This window comes from Mercurialis annua, linkage group LG1-X (genome assembly GCF_937616625.2).
Source record: "Mercurialis annua linkage group LG1-X, ddMerAnnu1.2, whole genome shotgun sequence".
Taxonomy (NCBI): Eukaryota; Viridiplantae; Streptophyta; class Magnoliopsida; order Malpighiales; family Euphorbiaceae; genus Mercurialis; species Mercurialis annua.
Window position 1 is genome coordinate 73,182,661 of NC_065570.1, and position 19,995 is coordinate 73,202,655.

Here is a 19,995-nt window from a genome sequence, read left to right on the forward strand (position 1 = left end):
CAGTATCTTCGCAACTTCGGGTGATATTATTCCTGAAAGACAATAAGAACTACAATAAGTGATAAAACTCAAAATTTTCATACAAATCATACCAATATCTGTTATTATATTATAGCTGCATCAGAACTTATCTTAAACATTGCAGTAGCGGCCTTCATCAACGTACTTTAACCTCACACGGAGTACAATATCTTCACAAGGAGTATGAAACCTCACAAGGAGTACTTTAACCTCACAAGGAGTACTTTAACTTCACAAATTGATATGACAAATTTTATGTATAGTAAATGAGATTTAAATAGAGTAAAAAATAACATATAATTATACAAATTTTTAAAATAATATATAGTAGGTAATTTAAATAATAAACTTTATTATAATGAATTTGATTACAATTGAGTTTTCAATAGTTAGAAAAATTATAAATAAACAAGACAAGAATATAGTTAATAAACTAAATTCAAAAATGATTATTAGTGTTCTTGTTTAGGGACAATATAGTTAATACAGAATAAATACAGTAATTAATGGAATTGAAAAACGAGCATTGTGTGTTTAAGAGTGAAATTATAAATCAAAGAAATAAAATCTTTTGTATTTATGATTCACTTTGGTTTGGTTTATTAAAAAAAACAGATAATTAAATGAAAAATCATGAAAAGCAACATAATTATTGTAAAAAATAAAGAAGAGGCAAGTACCTTTTGTCGAATAGAGCAAAAACTTACTTGGTATTAAATTTGAACCAAACTTGAAAGTATGAAGAACTTAATTCTTTCACGATTGAACAACCACTATTATGTTCTTCTTTGGTTTATGTATGTGTCAAGTAGGGCAGTTTTTCTTTTTGAATTTATTGAATAATATAGACTTGAAAATAAGTTTGATCGAGAAAGTCAATTTTTAAAAATGTAAAAACTTAAAAATTGGAAATTAAAATCATCAAATAAAGAAACAGTAGTGTTTCTTATTGAATTGAAAAATAGTTGTTTTAAATTTTCAGTCATCCTTTTTCTAGATACTTAAACATGATTTGTTTGATGTAAAGTAAAAATCGTGTGTACTACTTTAATTTTAACACATATCCAGAAAATTTTGATAACATTCAATTTTTCCATCAAAATTTACCCTTTAAGGGTATTTTGAAAATCATATATCTCAAATAACAATCATAAACATACCTTATTGCCTTTGAAGAATTAGTGGATCAGCCAGCGGTGTCGAAAGTGAGGAACATGCAACATTATGATGGAGTATTTCATATATTTTTTGCTTTTCAATTCAGTATGTAACAATTAATTAAACAAATTAGAAAGACAAACCTGTTGGTGGATGGCAGGCAGTAAAGGACATGCTACTTCACTATTTGATCCTGTGATGCACGATAATTTCATAAAATTATTATCTTCTACTGATGGACGTGGCCACGATGAACACCACCGACCGGTTATTCATATTCTCCATGACTTTACTTTCTGGACTGGCGACTGTGAGAACGGACTGGGGCAGTGTGGACGGACTGGGGCGGCGAAAACGGGTTGTCGGTGTGATGGAGTCTGACGGCGTGGAAGACAAGATGGTGGCGGTTTCTCACAGCCACTGCCTTGTGTAATTTACGGTAACCAACTTTGACCCGTTGTATAACTGTTGTTCTGTAAGACAAGCGCCCCTGTTGCTGTTGCTGCCAGAACCAAACCGGATTTACGGCTCATGAATGTTCCGTCGTCGCTTAATTCCCACCGGTTAACGTCTTTTTAAAAGTTCTTCCTTTACTGATGGTTTGGACTAAACATCCAAAAATATTAGTATTTTGGTGATTGATTAAAAGGAAAAGTTATTATATTGTGACTGAAAATTTTCCACAAACATCGACATAGTTGAGGGAATTGACTTGGCTAAAATTGGAATAATTTTTTCAAAATTAGACTATAATTGACAATTAATCTTTTTACAAATGTTAAACGTAAACAATAAATTTTTTTGGTTCATTAAGTTTATTATATTTGGATACTTGGCATTTCGCATGGATTGGATCTTTCAAAAAATGTTATTTCAGTGAAAGATATGTTATTTCAGCTTACATGCAGCTAGCACTTCATTTATCGGCTAATTTTTCCTACACACGTGATCATATGAAGCATATAATAGTACTCTCTAATATATGTACAGCGACCAACTTTATTGAAGATCTGCTCCTAATTTTAACCCTATATTATTTTCCTATAGTTAAATAAACTTCATGCCTATAATAGAGAAGCCATCCGCAAGGTTCAGATGCAGCAAGATTGTCAGTCTTCTGAAAGAGGAGAATCTTCAATATCATTGTCATCGGCAAGTTCTTCGGAAATCTCCTTCACAGCAGCAACATCGGCTGCCAATGTTACAGTATCTACTGCTAATGTCTGCTTCAGACTTTCTTGGCTTTCATCAACTCTGTAGTAAGCCTGGGAAAAAGAAAATAATCTTTCATATTTCGAAATCCATTGCGCAAACAAAACATTAGGCGCATGCTGAGAGCTGTTATTGAACTTATGTCTGTGTAGTGTCATTAATGTTTCCATGTAAGAAATGAGGAACTGTGGAAATGCAAGGAAAGATGGAACTCACCACACAAGTACGAGGTGGGGAGAGTATTTTGAAGGAGTTGGGGCGATTGTTGAAATTTGTTTCAGGCACTCCAGGTATTCCTTCAGGAGATGTAAAATGGTCCACATCATGCCCCACCTGCCAGATTCATGAATCAAAAATCAGCTGATACTGGGAACATATGCTAAAAAACAGTCCAATTTTTCCTACCATTAACAAAAATATAAAAAATAAATGTCCGCTTTTTTTCCGTCTCATCTAGGTGGACAATGAGAAAAGCACAACTCTTAATTTCAAAAAATCAGCCAAAAGAGGCAAGTCAACTGGGAAATTCTTATATAGACCCAGTCCCTGAAAAATTCATGGAACTAGAAAAAATAAGGGACTAGGGAAAGTCTACGGTTGCTTTGTTTTCTCATACTTTGTCTATTTTACTATTGAATAAAATTGCTTGTTAATCATCTAATGATGATGACAAATGGATAAAGTAATATTTACTGTGTAAAAGATAAAGCAATTCTAGGAGGTCGCAAGTAACTAACTGAAATCAAGGTTCTATCTCAACATTTTATGTCCTAAATAGAAGTTTAGATAGATCTGTTCATCATACCTAGATGCCTTGAAATTTAGACTATTAAAGTGGGATAATCCCATATTGGTTGTGTGTGTGAATGAACATGTATTTATATATCGGTTAGGCCTTTCCACTTGACACTATTTGGTTTTAAGATGAATCTAATATGGTATCGAACTTGTCCATTCACACAATCTGAAATCTGAATTTGGCCTGACCCACGTGATACGAGAGGGGGGATTTGTTCTCGGACACACTATACGTGGGGGGAGTGTTGAAGTGGGATACACCCATATTGATTGTGTGTGAATGGACATGTAATTGGGTTCCACTTGACACCAATTGGTTTTAATATACAAAGTAAAATCATGTTTAAAGCCAAAATCCAAATTTGTCTATATTGTTAGTAGACAATCAAGAAAGATTATATAGGATTTCTTACTCTTCCGTGTCCACCAAATTCCCAAGAATCACTATCAAGTGCAACTCTGTACTTCCCTGGCAAGTCACACCCAACCTTGTACCTGCATATTTCAGAAAAAAGTTGCTAAAAAGCTTGTACAAACAGTCTACATAATTTTACATCAGACTGTAGTCCTAAGCTAAAACTAGGCCGCATGTGGCCTACGCACAACCACTCATGGAACCACATTGCCAGATATTAAAACAACCAGATGTCTTGCTTACTAGAAAATATAACACATACCCATCATATGAATTATTTGGATGAAAGTTGAATACGAAAACTAGATCCCCACGCTCGAAGACAATGACCTGAATGGAATGATGAAAAGATGCAATTAGACTGAAATGATGTGTAAAGGTCATTGTTACAAGTGAAATTGCTGTAAAGTACACCTTCTGATCACCAACTATAGCCAGTAATTTTTTCAGTGTCTATTTTGTACTAGGATATCTAACTCACTATTTTATTGACAAGAAGAATCTCTATGCACAACGCGTACCACGATATGCTTATCTTGAATAAGCTTTGTGCAATTAATATTTATTACCCAATGAATGTGACCCTTGGTGTTTCCTATTAAGCCCACCAACTGGCCCTTGTTCTAATGAACAGTGCGGAAAAATATCACATTTTAAAATCATCTTTGCAGAACCTAGGAGCTTGATGCTCCAGGCGTAAAATTAGTCATAGCAAAGTTTAGACCCTACTTCTAGAATATTGTAAGAAAAATGATAATGTCTATCACGTTTGTTACGCCTTACCTTTTCCGCTTCATTTGCGCTGCTCACTATCTGCTTTGTTGATGAAAGAAATGAGTACTTTTCATCAAGCAAGTTCATAGCTTTGTCAAATGCGTACATGAACTGAAATTTGATAAAGTTGGAATCAAAATTCTGGAAGCAATAAAAAAGAAACCAATAACATAAAAAATTAACTACAAATGGGTGACACAGTCTGCATTCTGTTTGACACGTTATCTAGTATAGACTTCCATAGCCAATCATAAGAATCTCGCGGAATGTGCTGGCATTTTTATTATTTATCAGCAGCTAGATGGACCAATACAAACATAATTCATTTACCGAAATGCATAGTACTAACTAGAATGCCACAGACTGCATTACATCAACTTTTGAATAGCAAAACATTCAAGATTATGGCATTGAATGAAAATGAGTTCACAAACCTTATATCTCAAGTCTTCAGCATCTACTAGGTTCCACTGGCGTCTACACTTGTCATAGCTCCATCCATTGCCTTCTCTTGGGAAATCAATCCACTCGGGGTGGCCAAACTACATGAAAATTCATCACAATGAACTTCGAGATTAAGGAAATAATAATACACAATAATATCCCAACCTCTGGTAACTCTGTTGCTTTCACTGCTATGTTTATAAGGTAATTTATGATAAATCATAAACAACTTAAAATAACTGTCTTGTGAATAAATTGAAGTTTTTGACAAGCATGTGGATTATGAATGAGGCATTTGTTTGCTTTTCACATGAGAAATACCTAGAACTACCAGGTCAGTAGCCCCAAGAGTTTGACAGGCAAGAGTTGGGCCAGCATGATTACCTCATTTCCCATAAAATTCAGATAGCCCTCACCTCCTAATGCCATGGTTAGAATATGAATCATCTGCAAACCAGAATCAATTAATGCAAATAAAGGAAAGACAGTACCAAAAGTATAAATCTTTAACCTATGGTGCAATGTTCTTTGTAGGGTGCAATTGATTGGACCAAAAGAAAGTAAAGCAAAGTGGGAAAGGGGGAATACATTACTTAAGTTAAGCAACTACAAAACGAGCAAAGTGATCATGTCATCACTTAAATCAGACCTTATGAAGTGCTATCCCTCGTTCAACAGAAGGTGAGGGATCTGTCAAACAAGACATCCCAGAATACATTTCTTTATCCATCAGTAAGAAGGCGATTGTCTTGTCCCCTACAATTGACTGACAACAAAAGGATGTCAAAGACAAAAATTCACAGCAACAGGCAAGTTTGGTTCGGAGGACAATAAAACAGCTTTTAATTGTTTTAACTCTTGTCTTTTCCTCTTGACTTTATCTATTGTTACCGATTTATTTGTCTCAACCAAACAAAAGTTGATCACAGATATGAACAAAATTAAGCTCTTTTACTTGATCATGACTCTCAGCATAAGCAACGCATTTCTCAGTGTCTCTCCTATTAGTTAAGCTCCATGAGATTTCCTTCATTGACCACTCTTCGTCACTCTTGTTTTTCAAGTAATCAATCCATTTGTCAGGGATGGCCATTGCTAGACGATAGTCAAAACCAATTCCCCCCTCAGAGACAGAACGGCCAAGTCCAGGCATGCCAGAAACATCTTCAGCAATCACAGCAGCATCAGGCAATATGCTGTGAATCAGAGAATTGGCAAGCATCAAATAGACAACAGCATCAACATCAGTTGCCTCACCAAAATACTCACTATAATTCCCTGTGAACGCCATGTTGATTCCATGGTGATGGTATAACATCGAAGTTACTCCATCAAACCGAAAACCATCAAATTTATATTCCTCCAGCCACCACCTTAAGTTGGACAGAAGAAAGCGGAGAACTTCCCAATTAGCATAATTAAAGACCCTGCTATCCCACAGTTTATGGTAGCCTCGATCTCCAGCGTGAAAATAGGACTCCAGAGAACTTTGCCCAACATCAAAACCATTGAGGCCATCAGTAACATTGTTACTTGCATGACTATGAACAACATCCATCAGAACACATAAACCCAAGCTATGGGCTTTGTCAATTAGATATTTAAGATCCTCGGGAGTTCCGGATCTACTGCTTACAGCAAAAAAGTTAGTAACATGATACCCAAATGATCCATAGTACGAATGCTCCATGACAGCCATTAACTGGACCGTGTTATAATTACTTGCCCGTATACGAGGCAAAACATCATCCGCAAATTCTCTGTATGTGTTAACACGGGGTTCAGAACTACTCATTCCCACATGAGCCTCATATATACGTGGGGCCTTGGGTTTTGGAGGTCGAGGGTATTTGAACTGATACCTGCAATGAATGAAAAAGTAGATCAACAAGGAGCTTTGTCTCTGCATGACCAAACCTTTACTTGTAATGAGAAAACAAAATTACACCTGAATCATGGTATGAAAGTTGATAAGTGCCAATTTTCTAGATTTTTTAAGGCTTTACAATGTTATTGAAGTTTGAAGAATGAAAACAATCAAGAATTCAAACAGAAAAAAAAGCAATGATCATAAACATGCTCAAATTTTTGTTACAACATATTCACAGGAAACTAAGTGCGCAATGAATGCAAAATTGAATACCTCTCTGAAGTTGGAGGATCCCAGTATACGCCATCATATGGTGCTCCAAAACTTCCAGGATCCACAGTAGCATATTTAATCCAAGCTGGAATTCGATCAACCCAAACTCCATTACCATGCTTGAATCGGAATTTGACCCTTGAGTTGTGAGGAATGACGGGATTTCCTCCAGAATCGGGAATTTTGATACTCCAAACACCAAATTCATTCTTTTCCATCCGGTGATTGGAACCATCCCATCCATTGAAGTCACCAATAACTTCTGCCTCCCTACATTATAAAGGACATAAATGAACACTTAAACAAATAAAAATAAGATTCATGATTTAGTATTATGACATTGTGAAGATCCATCATACTGAGCTGCAGGGGCCCACTCGCGGTAGACGATGCTACCTTCTTCTCGATTAAATCCATAATATAGATAACCTACAAAAAGGGTGGAAGCAAATTAAATATGGGACACATGAGTAGAAGAAATAGAATTGTGAAAGATAGACCAAATAAGCCATTAAGAGCAGTTTCAAGTAGACGAAACCATGTGAAGGTATGAGTTTGACATCCAAACAACATTACATGCTACAGCAAAAAAAAAGGTGACATTAGGATAGGTGGATGGAGGCACATACAGGCATCTATCTAATGTACAAACATTATTAAACTTTTCAAACAGGTTATACATTTAGATAAAGAATTATATATAAGGGAAAAGCAGAAAGAAGAGTTCACATCAACACTATTATAAAACACCTTTGGAGAATTCCTCAAGACCTCCTTCATGTTTTCCAATCAGCTGCTTCTGATTTATAAATCTTTCTATTCTATATCTGAAGTGATCTTTAAATTGTTCTAATCCAGCATCAGTGCTCAAAAGACCAATGTTTTCCAAGTCCACCTCATTATTTGTCATCATTGAGCGATCTTCTGTCATAACTGCTGAGATCGTGAGACCATGCTGCTGCACCTGGCAACAAAAATGCATCAAATGTTGCTTATATGCATACTAGTACTTTTTAGCCACACACGCGAGCGTAATTTATTTGACTAGTTATTAATGATTTATTTAATAATTACATTAAATATTTAATAAATTATTGTGATTTTCTATATTATTTATTTGATTCATTATTACTTAATTATTCGTAACTTGAATTCAAGATTTATTTATTTTTATAATAATATTAATTTTAGTATTATAATTTCAATATCGTTAAAATTTCATTAATAATTCTAATTCTAGTATTATATAGTAAAAAACAATATTGACAAATAAAACTTAATACAAATTACTATTTTAACTTTGCTTGACCATCTTTTTCAGTATGCAAAAGATTTTGCAGGAATATAACCAAGAATGAGAAATGAAACATGTTCATCAGAGCTTTGAAATATATGTAACGGAAACAGGCATTCATATTCTAAAACATCCGATCTATTCATGTCACAAATACAAATTGATCACAAATAATTATTATCTATCTAGTTCACACAATAAAAAAAAAAAGTAAAACATACTTTCTTGTTTACTGAGACTGTTGAGAGGAAACTTCGTGAAGCAAAAGTAATTCCAAACTCTGTTCGTTTGACAACATGAGAATTTCTCTTCAGTGCCTGCCAAACATAAATTTCTTAGAACCTTGTTAGATCACAGCATTTAAAGAAACAAGTAAGCAATCGCAAACATCTCAATTTAACAAATGAATCAGAGTTTGCATAACGCAAATCAAACTGATGATCAAAATGGATCATAACGAACCTGCCGAGCGAGGGGTAGCTCAAAAACGCAAAAATGCTTACCGTTTTGGAATTGTTAGGTAGAGAATTGAAAACAGATGCAGGAATTTGACCTAAAGAGCTTAACATTTCCTCTTAACTGATTAACTTTAGCCTCTCTGCTTCATTTCTCCCTCCAACCAAAAATAACTGACAATCTTTTAATTTAAATGAAACTCGGCATATGTATCACGTGCGAGCGACACGTACATGCAGAGTCCATATCACGATTTATCAGCCGTTGATTTGGGAGGTCCCACAACTAAGTTTTAAAATATTATGATGCTACCCGCTTCAGATACTTCCGTGTGACCTTAATTTGATTTTACTCTTTTGGATTGATCTCAGAGAAGGTAAGGCATATACTATAACTCCACGTACCGTCAAAAATAAACAATTAAGATTTTTAATATCCAACGGTGCCAGTTCAATCACTCGTCACTTTAAAACTTTAGTATGATCTTCTACATCCGTTTGTACATTACGCCACGTCAGAAATGGGTTATTACAAAACAGAAAGACAAAATTACCCTGAAATGAGCACGACGTCGTTTTCCCGAAAATTGTTTTATTTTTTTTTTGATTAAATATAAAGGCAGCGAGGAGAAACTGAGTGAAGGGTTTGAGTTGATTAGGGTTTTACAGAGAGAAGGAGCAATGAGCAGGAGTTTAGGGATACCGGTAAAGCTGCTTCACGAGGCATCTGGTCATATAGTGACGGTGGAGCTGAAGAGCGGAGAGCTTTATAGAGGAAGCATGTTGGAGTGCGAAGATAACTGGAATTGTCAGCTCGAGAACATTACTTACACTGCTAAGGTACTGCCTGTTTTTAATTTCTTATACGCATTTTTTTTAATTTATCGTTCTGTTGACCTAGATTTTTCGGTTAAGCTTCGAATGATCTGAATGTTCAGTTTTATTAGGTTAGTGAAATTGCTTTCGCATTTTGATTTTAATTTTATATGATTCGACGTATTCTGATGTTTGGCGTCTATGATTCTTGAAAACCCTATTTGAAAAGCTTTACTTGAGAAGTAAAATTATTGTCCGGTGGGACATTGTGAATCACTTGCCTTTATGGTTATCCAACGTTTAGAGGCTTAGAACTTATAATTTAGAATTTTTTCGAGATCTAAGATGGCACTTAAGATTTAAATAATAACGTGGATCTCCAAGCACACATATTGAATTGAATTTTCTCGTTTGAATTTCTATTGATCTTTTTCAACCCTGATTTATATGAACATAATCAAACTGAACCTCTTAAATGTCTGGTGCTGGTTGAGCTTTAATAATTGGCTTATTTTTGTTTCATATGGTGTTCTTGAATCTTGATTAGTTGCTCATTCTTCTGTATTTTTTTGTGTGCTTTTCCTCAGGATGGAAAGGTTTCACAGCTTGAGCATGTTTTCATTAGAGGCAGCAAAGTCAGGTATGTGGAACATTTCTTGTTCTTAGAATAATTTACAGTGCTTGAGACATTTTTGCTGATTGTTCATGACCTGATTATGATAATTGGAAACTGTTGTGAAACTTCAACAGGTTTATGGTTATACCAGATATGCTAAAGAATGCTCCTATGTTCAAGCGTCTTGATGCGAGAATCAAAGTAAGCTTCCACATGCCAGTACCTTTTTCTTTTCCTAAGCTTTACTGTTTAGTTTTTCTGTTTAATTTGTTTTCCTTTTTCTTGAAGGGCAAGAGCGCATCACTCGGAGTTGGCAGGGGTAGATCTGTTGCTATGCGGGCTAAAGTAAGACCTTTTTCTTTAGATATGTTAATATAAGGATTTAATGCCCAAAAACGCTCCAAATGTTGACAAACTATATGGAAGTTTATTGCAAATTAGTTATGCTTTATTATGTGATTGGAAGTTAACGGACTTGATCCTTCCTTATGATGCAGGCTCAAGCTGCTGGCCGTGGAGCCCCTGGTAGAGGCACTGTACCACCTGTTAGGAGGTGAAGGTCATATTACTTGATGGAATTTTTCTTTTGTTGTCTGCTCAAGTATGTAGGACCCTGCTCTTGATATCCTCAATTTGGGTTAATTTTTTTGACGAGGAGTGGGAGATCTTATTACCTGCACTATAGTGTGACTTATCAATCTTGTATGCCTGTATTGGATAGTTCTAAAATTGATACAATTGTGTGCTGTGCATATTATGCTGTTCCTGATCTTGAGTCTCTTTTCCAAATGATCTTTTAATAGACCGCCTTCACCCTCGTGAACCAAATTAGGGCATATCTTTTGTCGTATAATTGAAATCCTTTCACGATCAACAGTAAAAATCACAGAATCCTGAATGGATGTAATCTGATTAGGTCTGGCGATATGATCATCTTCAGTAGTCAAAGTTGTTACAGCAAACAATTATTTCTCAATTTGCAGTTTTTGTCCTGCCAGATTCCAAACTTATCTGGGTCAAAGCAGCAAAGAAAATCATAGAATCCTGAATGAATGTAATCTAATTAGGTCTGGGGATGCGATCATCTTTTGATAGTCAATTTCAATTTTTTCTATATAAATTAACTTATTTTATATGAAAAAATTGAACTTTTTTGCATCTCAATACTGATGTTTGTTTTAAACTGTTTATCAGAAAATAATTTGTTTATAATTTAAAATAAAAAAATAGCTTTTATTAATTTAGAATGGAGTGAATCGTCATTATCACCAATTTTTTTGATTTCATAGCTATGAAGAAGTTATCACGCTGGATTAAATTGTTAGATAAATGGAACTTGGGAAGAAACTTATTATTGAAAAAGATCAACGGTACATTTAATTTGTGTAGTTGGTTTTACATGTACTGTATATGCACAACTCCATTATTGAAGCTTCATAACTGTACATGGAGTGGTTATGAGCAAAATTTATTGCATTAGTATCACAAGGATCCATCACATCAACGGAAAAAACCATACAGCTCCAAGAAGCATATGCACAAGTTCCATGGATCCGAGGTATCAGTGGTACGACCAGTCAAAACAACCCTAAAGAACCGGAACGGAAGCAGAGAATTAGGTCCAGTTACGGGCCATGAACCGAATTGACCAGGCTTGCATATAGTTTGATCATCTTCATGTAATCTCAAGTTTGTCCAAGAATTCCCATCAGATGAACCCTGCAATTCACAACTCATTAACAAGTGTTCAAATTTTAAAAATAATAAATACTCCCCAATAAGTAAATAACAGAATGAAGATCATTTTAACCTGAAAATTCCAAAATCTTATATAAGCTCTTGATCCATCTTGTCTCAGGGTGTAGTAATTGCACATAAGCTGCATCAACCACATCGCATTAATCAGGAGATTGATACCAGATACTTCTGATTGCAAATTCACCAAATTTGAAGATTATAAATGATCAACCATAAAAGTTGCAACAATTTAACCAAAAAATATGAACAAACCTGATGATCTTTACCAATGTCAACCATCCACCAAGCACATTTATTACCATTTTCCATTCGAGGCCCGGCAAAAGACGTTCCCTAGTGCAATAAAAGCATCATTCATTCACCACCGTAACAGCAATCACAGATGAGTGTGGAATTTACAAATTTTAAAATCATTATACCTGGTATGTTCTTGATACCAAGGCCTTAGGGTCCGTGTGTCTTGAAGTCGGACTGCTAGCTGTAATAGAGATTCGCTGAAACAAACAAATAACAGATAAGGAATTATATCACACATGTTCTAGTCATACATCAAGGTGTGGAGAAGTTCACCTTAGCCAGAACAGGATTAACCCACTGGTGTTCCCCGTAAGATGTGCCAGCAAAATACAGAACCCCATTGCTGTCACCATCACATATGTACTGGAGCTCCTTATAACTAGATCTCCTGTGTTGGAACCGTATTCTACAAAACATGCAACACGTCAGTTTTAGCTTTTTCGACCAATAAATCATTTTGAAATGATTCACACAGAAGCAAAAAATGGAAAACAAAATCTAACAAACAAGTCCAGACATATGCACAGTATAGTTATGACAGATACTATACTTGCTCTTGCGAAAGCAATCCCTCCCTAAACTAATGGAAAATAAACAACGTAACATGAGGAATTTATTAACGTTTGGATGAAGAAAGCTTGACCACCTTTTCATCAAGATAAATAAACAAATACAAAAATATCATTACAGGGACTTACTTTCTGTCACTTTCTGCACTTGCTAATCCATATTCTACATAATTAAAGCCCTCCGATACCTGCCACGTCAGCGTAGAATAAAATCGATAAGCAAGTTAGAAAAGTAATGATACATATGAGATCTTCTTGTCCAGTGACCGATGTTCTCCAATAGAGGGGCAACTCACAAGATTATCAAAACTTTTAACGTGCTTGGAAAGATTACTTTGCCCCAACTGCAAAACAATAATGCAAGCTCATAATCAAATTCTTAACAGAACAATCAAGAAATCTCTCCATATCCAAAGCCTAACCTTCTTAAGCAAGAGATATGGTAGCAATGGAAACCGCACAAATGCCAATAAGTCATTCAGATATTGAAGCCTCTCTTTAAAAATGAGGTCAGGGGTTGAATTTTCCATTAGCTGATCAACCATCTCCCATCCAAACAACTCCCTAGCTCTCATGCACCACATTAAAATTGCATTCAGAACTCTTTCTTCAGATGTTACAGTCAGATCCTGATGCTGGAAAAGAGACCATTTTTTATAGGAAAATTTGTGATCAGTTCCTTGTATTTTCATATTATCCAAAACCAAAAAAAAATTATATGAGAAGAAAGATGAGATATACTATAATTAAGGCATAAAAAATAATTAAATATCTAAATGCAAGGCACTTCTGCCCATACAGGGTTTACATAATGAACACTTAAATTATGGGTTCAAGTCTCATCTCACTTCCATCCTAAATATAATTTTTTAGATTACAATACAGCCTCAGTTGAACTTGGAACTTTCCGCCTTGACTCTCTAGTTTTACTGATTTTATGGCAAGGTCCTTAACCCTCTACTTCATCTTTAAAAACCATTGTGGGCATACACATTTAAACTATATTAACTTTTCGGTTAGGCAATCAAAGTGCAGTCCAAAGCATTACTCTTCCTAAATTTTCAGACCATTTCTTAATTTTGTAGAGAGGGCATATGCATTTCCTTGTGTCTAACTTAATTCTCAAGTCAAGCCTTGAGGCTTAATTCTCAAAGATTTTGTGAAGTGAGAACACACCTGAATGATACTGCTAAAAGTTTTCTTGTCTAACCAGATGAAGTCACAGCTTGCAGTTGTGCAATAATCGAAGTGCATTGCAAACTTTCTCTCACAGGTTTCTTCAATGAGTTTACAAGTTGGAATTGATGAAACCGCAAGCAGGATTGAACATACTGAGTCCTGCAACAAAGTTCAACAGTTAGCTTCTAAAGGAAAGTCAGATAATTTCCGAAATTTGTCTGCTTCGTCGCCATTAAACTTGTTCATAATACAAAAAACGCGTGTTGTATGACCTTCTTCCACTAGGAGAACTCCAGCCCTGCATATAATATGCACATGAAACAGTATCAATATCTTATGATTCAGCATCAGAAAAGGGATCTCTTCTTTTGTTTTCACAAGTCCAAAACCGCAAGTCACTTCTCCGTCTTTAATTGTGGTCATACAAGAAGCATATCATAACAGCAAACATGATTGTTAACCAAAATTGGCAGATCGCAATAGTTGATTAAAAAGAGATTAACTACCTCCGAAAGACACTCTAAAAGTGTCCTGCAGCATTCTTGATAAAGAAGACTGATCCCATATTTGTCGGCTAATAAAAGAAGCTGGAGTAACAAACTTCCAAAATCCAAGGTATCTTCCAAACTGATTTCCCCACTATACATGAAATCGAGCATAATCATGAAAGCAGCTGGTGAGACATCACTTAGATATACCTCCGAAGAACTGCTCTCAGTCATTCCATTTGTGAACATCTGCATTGCAACGATGTTCTTCAGTATCAGTCAGATTATTTGGAAAAAAACGAAATATATATACATATTAAACCAACAACTATCATTATCAAATCTTGACTAAGATTCTTAACATTCAAACCTTTTGTTATATCAGAATTTTCATTCTGGTGCTTCTTAAAACATGCTACCCAAAGCATTAAAAATGTGCATTAAGAACGAAGGAAAAGAAGATCTCACCTTTGCAAATGGAACACTCCATAAACTCAGAATGACTTTATGCGGCCGAGCAACAAGACCATAACCCTCAACATAAATATTTGCATCACTGTACTCTCCAGCTGAATGCAACTTTTTCAGCTTTTGCACATTGATGGGGAGCCCAAAGGGGAAAGTCGTGCAGCTATGGGGGCGAGAGTTTGGAAATAATAATTCCACATTCTTACCGGAGTCGAACAATTTTTTATTCAGTTTAAAACGTTCGACAGTTTCCTCACACAGCTTAGCCAGCGGCATCACCTTAAACTGAAGGCTCAAAGCCCACAAAGCACCAAGCTGTGACTCCGAAATCTAGATGAGAAAGAAATAATCAAATCAGGGGATTAAAACACATTACAAATAAATCTCAAAGAAAGTGCTCAACATAAATGGACGATGAAAATGCACCTGGGTGTAACCTGTATAGATAAATTGAAGAAGGGCGTGGAGAATCGGATAAATAACATCCTGCAACATAACAACATCTTCGCTTGAAAAACTTACAGGAAAAGTTCCAGATGCTTGCAAGATAACCTTATGGGCCGGGACAAGTCTTTCTCCATTATCAACAACAAAGAACATATCAGCCAATTCCCAACTCTCAAGGTAATTTTCAAGTCCCCATTTGTCATCGTCAGTACGTTCATCTTCTAATTCCACTTCACAATCCTCCCTGTCCCCGTGTTCTCCAGAATCAACTTGCTTCCATAGTAACATATGATTATGAGGCAATGGCAATACGTTAACATTTCTATAACCAACATGTTTATCCCAGCTGCTAAGCCCAACATACTGCACAGTGCAATTTGGATTTGAATCTAACCACTGAAACACAAGATTCTGAAAAGGGTATCTTCCCTTACCAACACTAATCAACCCATCATAAATACAAATCCAATAACTCTGAAAAGCAGAAGAGCAACAGAGTCCAATTCCTTCTGCATCAACAACAGTCTTGCCATCGACCTCTATTTTCAATCTCCGATTCCTATGACTCCCGAGAATCACAGTATAATGAGGACTATTATCCCTCTTATAATGATAGTGCTGACTCCCTACATTCTCTCTAAACACCAAAGTAACATCATTATGAGCAAAAGCATCAAAAGCCACACAACCTCTTCCAGCCTCTCGGAACTTTAAATCTTTCCTCCAGGCACACTGAAATGGTGCAACTGTGAGGAACTTCTTCTCCTTCTCTTCTACCATCTTCTCTTATAGAGAGAAACAATATCCCCTCACACTATAGAATCAGCATATACTCATAAAATGATGAGATACCAAAAACGTCACCTGTTTTATCTACATGAAAAGGATGCACAAGTTGGTGAAGACATGAATACAAACAGATATGGAAGTGGCTATGAAATTTTCAAGAGAAACCATAATATGGAATTAGGTAAGGATAAAGGCAAATAACAAATAAAATATCATTATCAAAGAAGAAACCAGAAACCCAACTTGACAAAAAATCTGAACCCACAAACAAACTTTAAATGCATCAATCAATAAACTATCGTCAATCCTACGCCACATCCTTATCCATGACAATAACAGTACATTAATATCTCATCTCTCTATACTAATAACAATAACAGATAATTACATCCAAATAAATAAATAATAAAAATCAAGACTTTTGCACCAAAACTTCCAAGAAAAAAAGACAGCCCGTAAAGAACACTAGTAAAAGTAAAAAAGGGTGGTGTTTATTTCGATTATTACCTGGTAAGAAATTCCAGACGGAACACCAACTAAATATTTAGATCAGATGTGAAATTGATGGATTGATTAATTGGTGAAGAAGATACATATATATATATATATATAGAGAGAGAGAGAGAGAGAGGGATGAACTGTCTAAATCAAATAGGAAATTAAGGATGCTGAATCATGACTGATTGTGGCTTATGGATAGAACGAGGATGACACACGTGGCACTCATGTTACTTATCGGACAAATGATGATGTTAACCATTACCAGTGATGTGTTTTGTATTGATTGCTTCTGTTTTTAATCTCTGACAAGACAAGGGACTATATAGTAGTACAAAGAATCAAGAAAATAAATGGGCTTTCTAATAGATGGGTTCGTGAATTAATTATCCAATATTTCACATATTAAAATTTACTTAGCTCTTGGAGAAAAAGAGAAAAAAAACAGTTCATCCTGCACAGCATCATTTTGCTATGTTCAAACTTAAAACAAAAAAACATGAAAAAAAAATACAATATATATATAGCTCAAAGAGGCAACTTGAGTTGCTCTATCAGGAAATCTACCACCCCCAAAAACACTTCATGCTCTAGAATCTGGTGGCACCCAATAAAAAGCTAGGAGGCTGAGTTCTAGCTGTAAATCCAAACTTTGATGTACTGTATTTCCTGTGTACGCCAGTCAGCTTCCCACTTGCTGCATTCTGATGAAACCTAACCATAAGCCTTGAGCATTCCCTATATGAATCAATCAAGAAATATCAGAAAAATAACTAAATTTAAATGCATGAAAAAACACAAAAAAGGGTAAAAACTTACAGAATTTGCTCTTCTGAGTAATTAGTATACCACTGATTAGTCTCGCTCCAATGCCTATATCCACTAAGAGTGGACTGAGCAGTGTAAACAGCAGCAGCAGCTAACAGAGAATATGGAAACTTGAGCATTTCATATTCAACTAAGCACAGCTCTATGATGAAGAATGATAGAAGCTCGAGCTGATTCAGAATCGAAATTCAATCAGTTAGTATATGTATATTACCACTGCAACAACATTCAGCCATACAATTGAATTCTTTATGACAGTGTTAAACAAACCTTCTTGTCAGATTGAGCTGCTTTTAGAAACCTTCTCATGAATACAAATGGAGTTGGAACTGATATTTTAAACTCCAGTATGCTCACCATCAGCTTCTCCTGCCAGACATTCAATTATAGTCAGTCATCAACTTAGATTCTAAACCTTATACCAAGAAATCATCAATTGGTTCAATTAAATTTACCATATCAATGATTTCTTTTCTTTTATACGCCTTGTCGGAAATCACGATGAGATCCTCAACTACAGGAACTGATACTTCTTCGTATTTGCATGCAAGAAGCATGGCAGTAACTCCAACCAGCTGGAGTTTCTTTCTCACTACTTGTTGAACAGCTAAAAATCTATCAATGAGATTGACAGTAAGATATAAAGTCTCATCCATCAATTCAAACTTGTAGTGCACCTGTTCATTAATTCCATCATCATTGTTAGCAATTGAGATATAAACGTATGATCCAAATTCCAATGAAGGAATAAGCTACGACTGCATACCTCAATCAACCAGTCGATAAGTATGCCTCTCATCCTCTCGTTAATGTCAAATTGTTGTGACATATAGTCCGGTGAGACACTGGAGGATATCTGTAAGTAAATTTTACAAAAAAGATTATCAATTTTCCACTAATTGAATTCGTCAGCAACCAAAATACCAACTGATCCGAAAATCGAACAGACTCCTCACCTCAGCTTTCCTATAGAATTCATAGATATCATCAATGTATTCCGCAACCGCTAGTGGATTTTTCTTGTCACAACTGTCTATATCCACAATAGTCTCTTCAACCACATCTTCCATTTCAACCTCATCCTGCAAGAAACAGTAAAATCTATGACTGTGTCTAAACCAACCAAGTGCTGTAACAATTAAAACAAAACAGTACAGCTTATTACATACCATGCGGTCAATCTCTTCCAGCATTGCTTCAGTGTGTTGAACGAACATGGGCGCGGAGAAATCCTCATCACCCTTATCATCTTCTGCATCTATGATGGTGCAATCGTCTGATTCTTCGCTTACTATTGGGATTGACTGAGCTGCCTTCTTGATTTCCTGTCAAAATAAGTGACTTTAATTTGTGATTCTAATTTATCTAGATCAAGAATTAGACAATTAAGGGATCTTAAATGCAAAAAGGCACCTCTGGTTTTGGTAGTTGTTGCTGCTTATTATTGTTAGCAAGTTGGGCAGCAAACTTCCTATTTAGAGCAAAAATATGACCAACAACATTAAAAGGACACCCATCAAACATAAATTTCATCTCTCAACATGATCATATTCACAATCAAACAAAAAAAGGTAGTGTGGTAAATAGAGTACTAACCTAGTAATTGGTCGATGCACAGGTATAGGTGCGGCCTTCCCACATAATCCTTGCCTCCTAAATTAGAGAGATAAAATAAAAACAAATATATCAAACTAAAAAAATTATGAATTTTAAAAATTTCTGCATTTTAGATCAAGATTTGTTTTTTAACAATATTTAAAAAAATCCCATTAAGTTTTTTTTTTTAACTTACTCTGATAAACCTCTTTTGTTGACTCCACAGGGATAAGGTAGAATGACATTCCGGTTGAGGTCACCCAGCGCCCGGCGGTTGTTTCCTGTCGGCGCCGCCGTAAACTTCCCAACTCCAGCCCGAATACCCCCTAAAATAAATAATAGCAAAATTGAGAAAACCCATTTCTTGTGGGGACTAAACAGCAATTTCACATATTTTAAACTAGAAAGAATTAATTAAATTCGGGTCCTGGCTCGATTACCTTGTACATTAACGGGTCCGATCACACCCGGATTGTTCTCGTCTGATCCAGCCATTATCGTCTACCAAAAAAGAAAGCTCAAAAGAATCAAAACCCCTCAGCAAATGCATTACAAATAGTTAAGGAAAATCGCACTATGTATTTACTCATTGAATAATTATTAACTTCAGACTGAATCGAACGCCGATCGTATCAAGAACCAAGATTTAAAACCAAGATCACAGATATTTCAAAAACCCACCTTAAAAAATTCAAGAATTCTGTTAGATTCGTTATAAATTTCAACCAAAAAAACCTCAAAAGAAATTAAAAAGATAGATAGTGATCGTTTGTGGTTATCAAAGAGAGAGATAGAGGCTGGTCAGAAGAACTCCATTAGTGATGGAGTTGTAATCTTCTCTCTCAGTGATTCTTTTAGGTTTTTGGGTTTATGGAAAATAAAAAGGGAATGAGAAAATAAAAAGAAACAAGAACTGTATAAGCGAAATTGAG

At 35.4% G+C, this 19,995-nt stretch overlaps 4 protein-coding genes across 4 annotated transcripts; 1 reads left to right on the forward strand and 3 right to left on the reverse strand.

Moving 5' to 3' along the window:
• Positions 1-2,028: 2,028 nt before the first annotated feature.
• On the reverse strand, positions 2,029-8,890 carry LOC126682711 (1,4-alpha-glucan-branching enzyme 1, chloroplastic/amyloplastic-like). Its single transcript, XM_050378460.1, has 14 exons — positions 8,763-8,890; positions 8,481-8,576; positions 7,716-7,929; positions 7,325-7,394; positions 6,966-7,235; positions 5,778-6,684; positions 5,472-5,588; positions 5,207-5,269; positions 4,813-4,920; positions 4,388-4,489; positions 3,867-3,934; positions 3,603-3,684; positions 2,608-2,724; positions 2,029-2,444 (listed from the first exon to the last, which is right to left on the reverse strand). The coding sequence occupies exons 1-14, from the start codon at positions 8,826-8,828 to the stop codon at positions 2,289-2,291; spliced, it is 2,436 nt and encodes an 811-aa protein (XP_050234417.1). The 5' UTR covers positions 8,829-8,890; the 3' UTR covers positions 2,029-2,288.
• Positions 8,891-9,344: 454 nt separating this feature from the next.
• LOC126682720 (small nuclear ribonucleoprotein SmD3b) lies at positions 9,345-10,915 on the forward strand. The gene is made up of 5 exons (XM_050378469.2): positions 9,345-9,554; positions 10,118-10,170; positions 10,281-10,347; positions 10,435-10,491; positions 10,644-10,915. The coding sequence occupies exons 1-5, from the start codon at positions 9,396-9,398 to the stop codon at positions 10,701-10,703; spliced, it is 396 nt and encodes a 131-aa protein (XP_050234426.1). The 5' UTR covers positions 9,345-9,395; the 3' UTR covers positions 10,704-10,915.
• A 567-nt stretch (positions 10,916-11,482) lies between these two features.
• LOC126686594 (BTB/POZ domain-containing protein At2g30600) lies at positions 11,483-16,896 on the reverse strand. Its single transcript, XM_050380726.1, has 13 exons — positions 16,649-16,896; positions 15,332-16,225; positions 14,906-15,235; positions 14,456-14,686; positions 13,947-14,108; positions 13,193-13,405; positions 13,067-13,114; positions 12,900-12,958; positions 12,475-12,607; positions 12,324-12,398; positions 12,157-12,237; positions 11,957-12,025; positions 11,483-11,865 (listed from the first exon to the last, which is right to left on the reverse strand). The coding sequence occupies exons 2-13, from the start codon at positions 16,130-16,132 to the stop codon at positions 11,647-11,649; spliced, it is 2,421 nt and encodes an 806-aa protein (XP_050236683.1). The 5' UTR covers positions 16,133-16,225; positions 16,649-16,896; the 3' UTR covers positions 11,483-11,646.
• Positions 16,897-16,980: 84 nt separating this feature from the next.
• Positions 16,981-19,995, reverse strand: LOC126686608 (G2/mitotic-specific cyclin-2). The gene is made up of 12 exons (XM_050380743.2): positions 19,745-19,995; positions 19,504-19,564; positions 19,260-19,389; positions 19,064-19,120; positions 18,881-18,938; positions 18,637-18,792; positions 18,424-18,549; positions 18,234-18,323; positions 17,923-18,144; positions 17,738-17,836; positions 17,459-17,637; positions 16,981-17,377 (listed from the first exon to the last, which is right to left on the reverse strand). The coding sequence occupies exons 2-12, from the start codon at positions 19,556-19,558 to the stop codon at positions 17,230-17,232; spliced, it is 1,320 nt and encodes a 439-aa protein (XP_050236700.1). The 5' UTR covers positions 19,559-19,564; positions 19,745-19,995; the 3' UTR covers positions 16,981-17,229.

Bases quoted from the DNA above. Each gene is read 5' to 3' on its own strand.
- LOC126682720 (XM_050378469.2), top strand. From the start codon at position 9,396: ATGAGCAGGAGTTTAGGGATACCGGTAAAGCTGCTTCACGAGGCATCT. The intron at 10,348-10,434 runs GTAAGCTTCCAC...TTTTTCTTGAAG, and splicing joins GTCTTGATGCGAGAATCAAA to GGCAAGAGCGCATCACTCGG. The intron at 10,492-10,643 runs GTAAGACCTTTT...CTTATGATGCAG, and splicing joins CTGTTGCTATGCGGGCTAAA to GCTCAAGCTGCTGGCCGTGG.
- LOC126686594 (XM_050380726.1), bottom strand. From the start codon at position 16,132: ATGGTAGAAGAGAAGGAGAAGAAGTTCCTCACAGTTGCACCATTTCAG. The intron at 15,236-15,331 runs GTGCATTTTCAT...TTTCTCATCTAG, and splicing joins TCTATACAGGTTACACCCAG to ATTTCGGAGTCACAGCTTGG. The intron at 12,399-12,474 runs GTGAACTTCTCC...TGTTTGTTTCAG, and splicing joins TTAATCCTGTTCTGGCTAAG to CGAATCTCTATTACAGCTAG.
- LOC126686608 (XM_050380743.2), bottom strand. From the start codon at position 19,558: ATGGCTGGATCAGACGAGAACAATCCGGGTGTGATCGGACCCGTTAAT. The intron at 18,939-19,063 runs GTTAGTACTCTA...TGCTCTAAATAG, and splicing joins GTGCATCGACCAATTACTAG to GAAGTTTGCTGCCCAACTTG. The intron at 18,324-18,423 runs GTGAGGAGTCTG...ATTTACTTACAG, and splicing joins AATTCTATAGGAAAGCTGAG to ATATCCTCCAGTGTCTCACC.
- LOC126682711 (XM_050378460.1), bottom strand. From the start codon at position 8,828: ATGTTAAGCTCTTTAGGTCAAATTCCTGCATCTGTTTTCAATTCTCTA. The intron at 5,589-5,777 runs GTAAAAGAGCTT...TTTTGTTGTCAG, and splicing joins ATGCTGAGAGTCATGATCAA to TCAATTGTAGGGGACAAGAC. The intron at 2,725-3,602 runs GTAAGAAATCCT...TGAATCTGGCAG, and splicing joins AATTTGGTGGACACGGAAGA to GTGGGGCATGATGTGGACCA.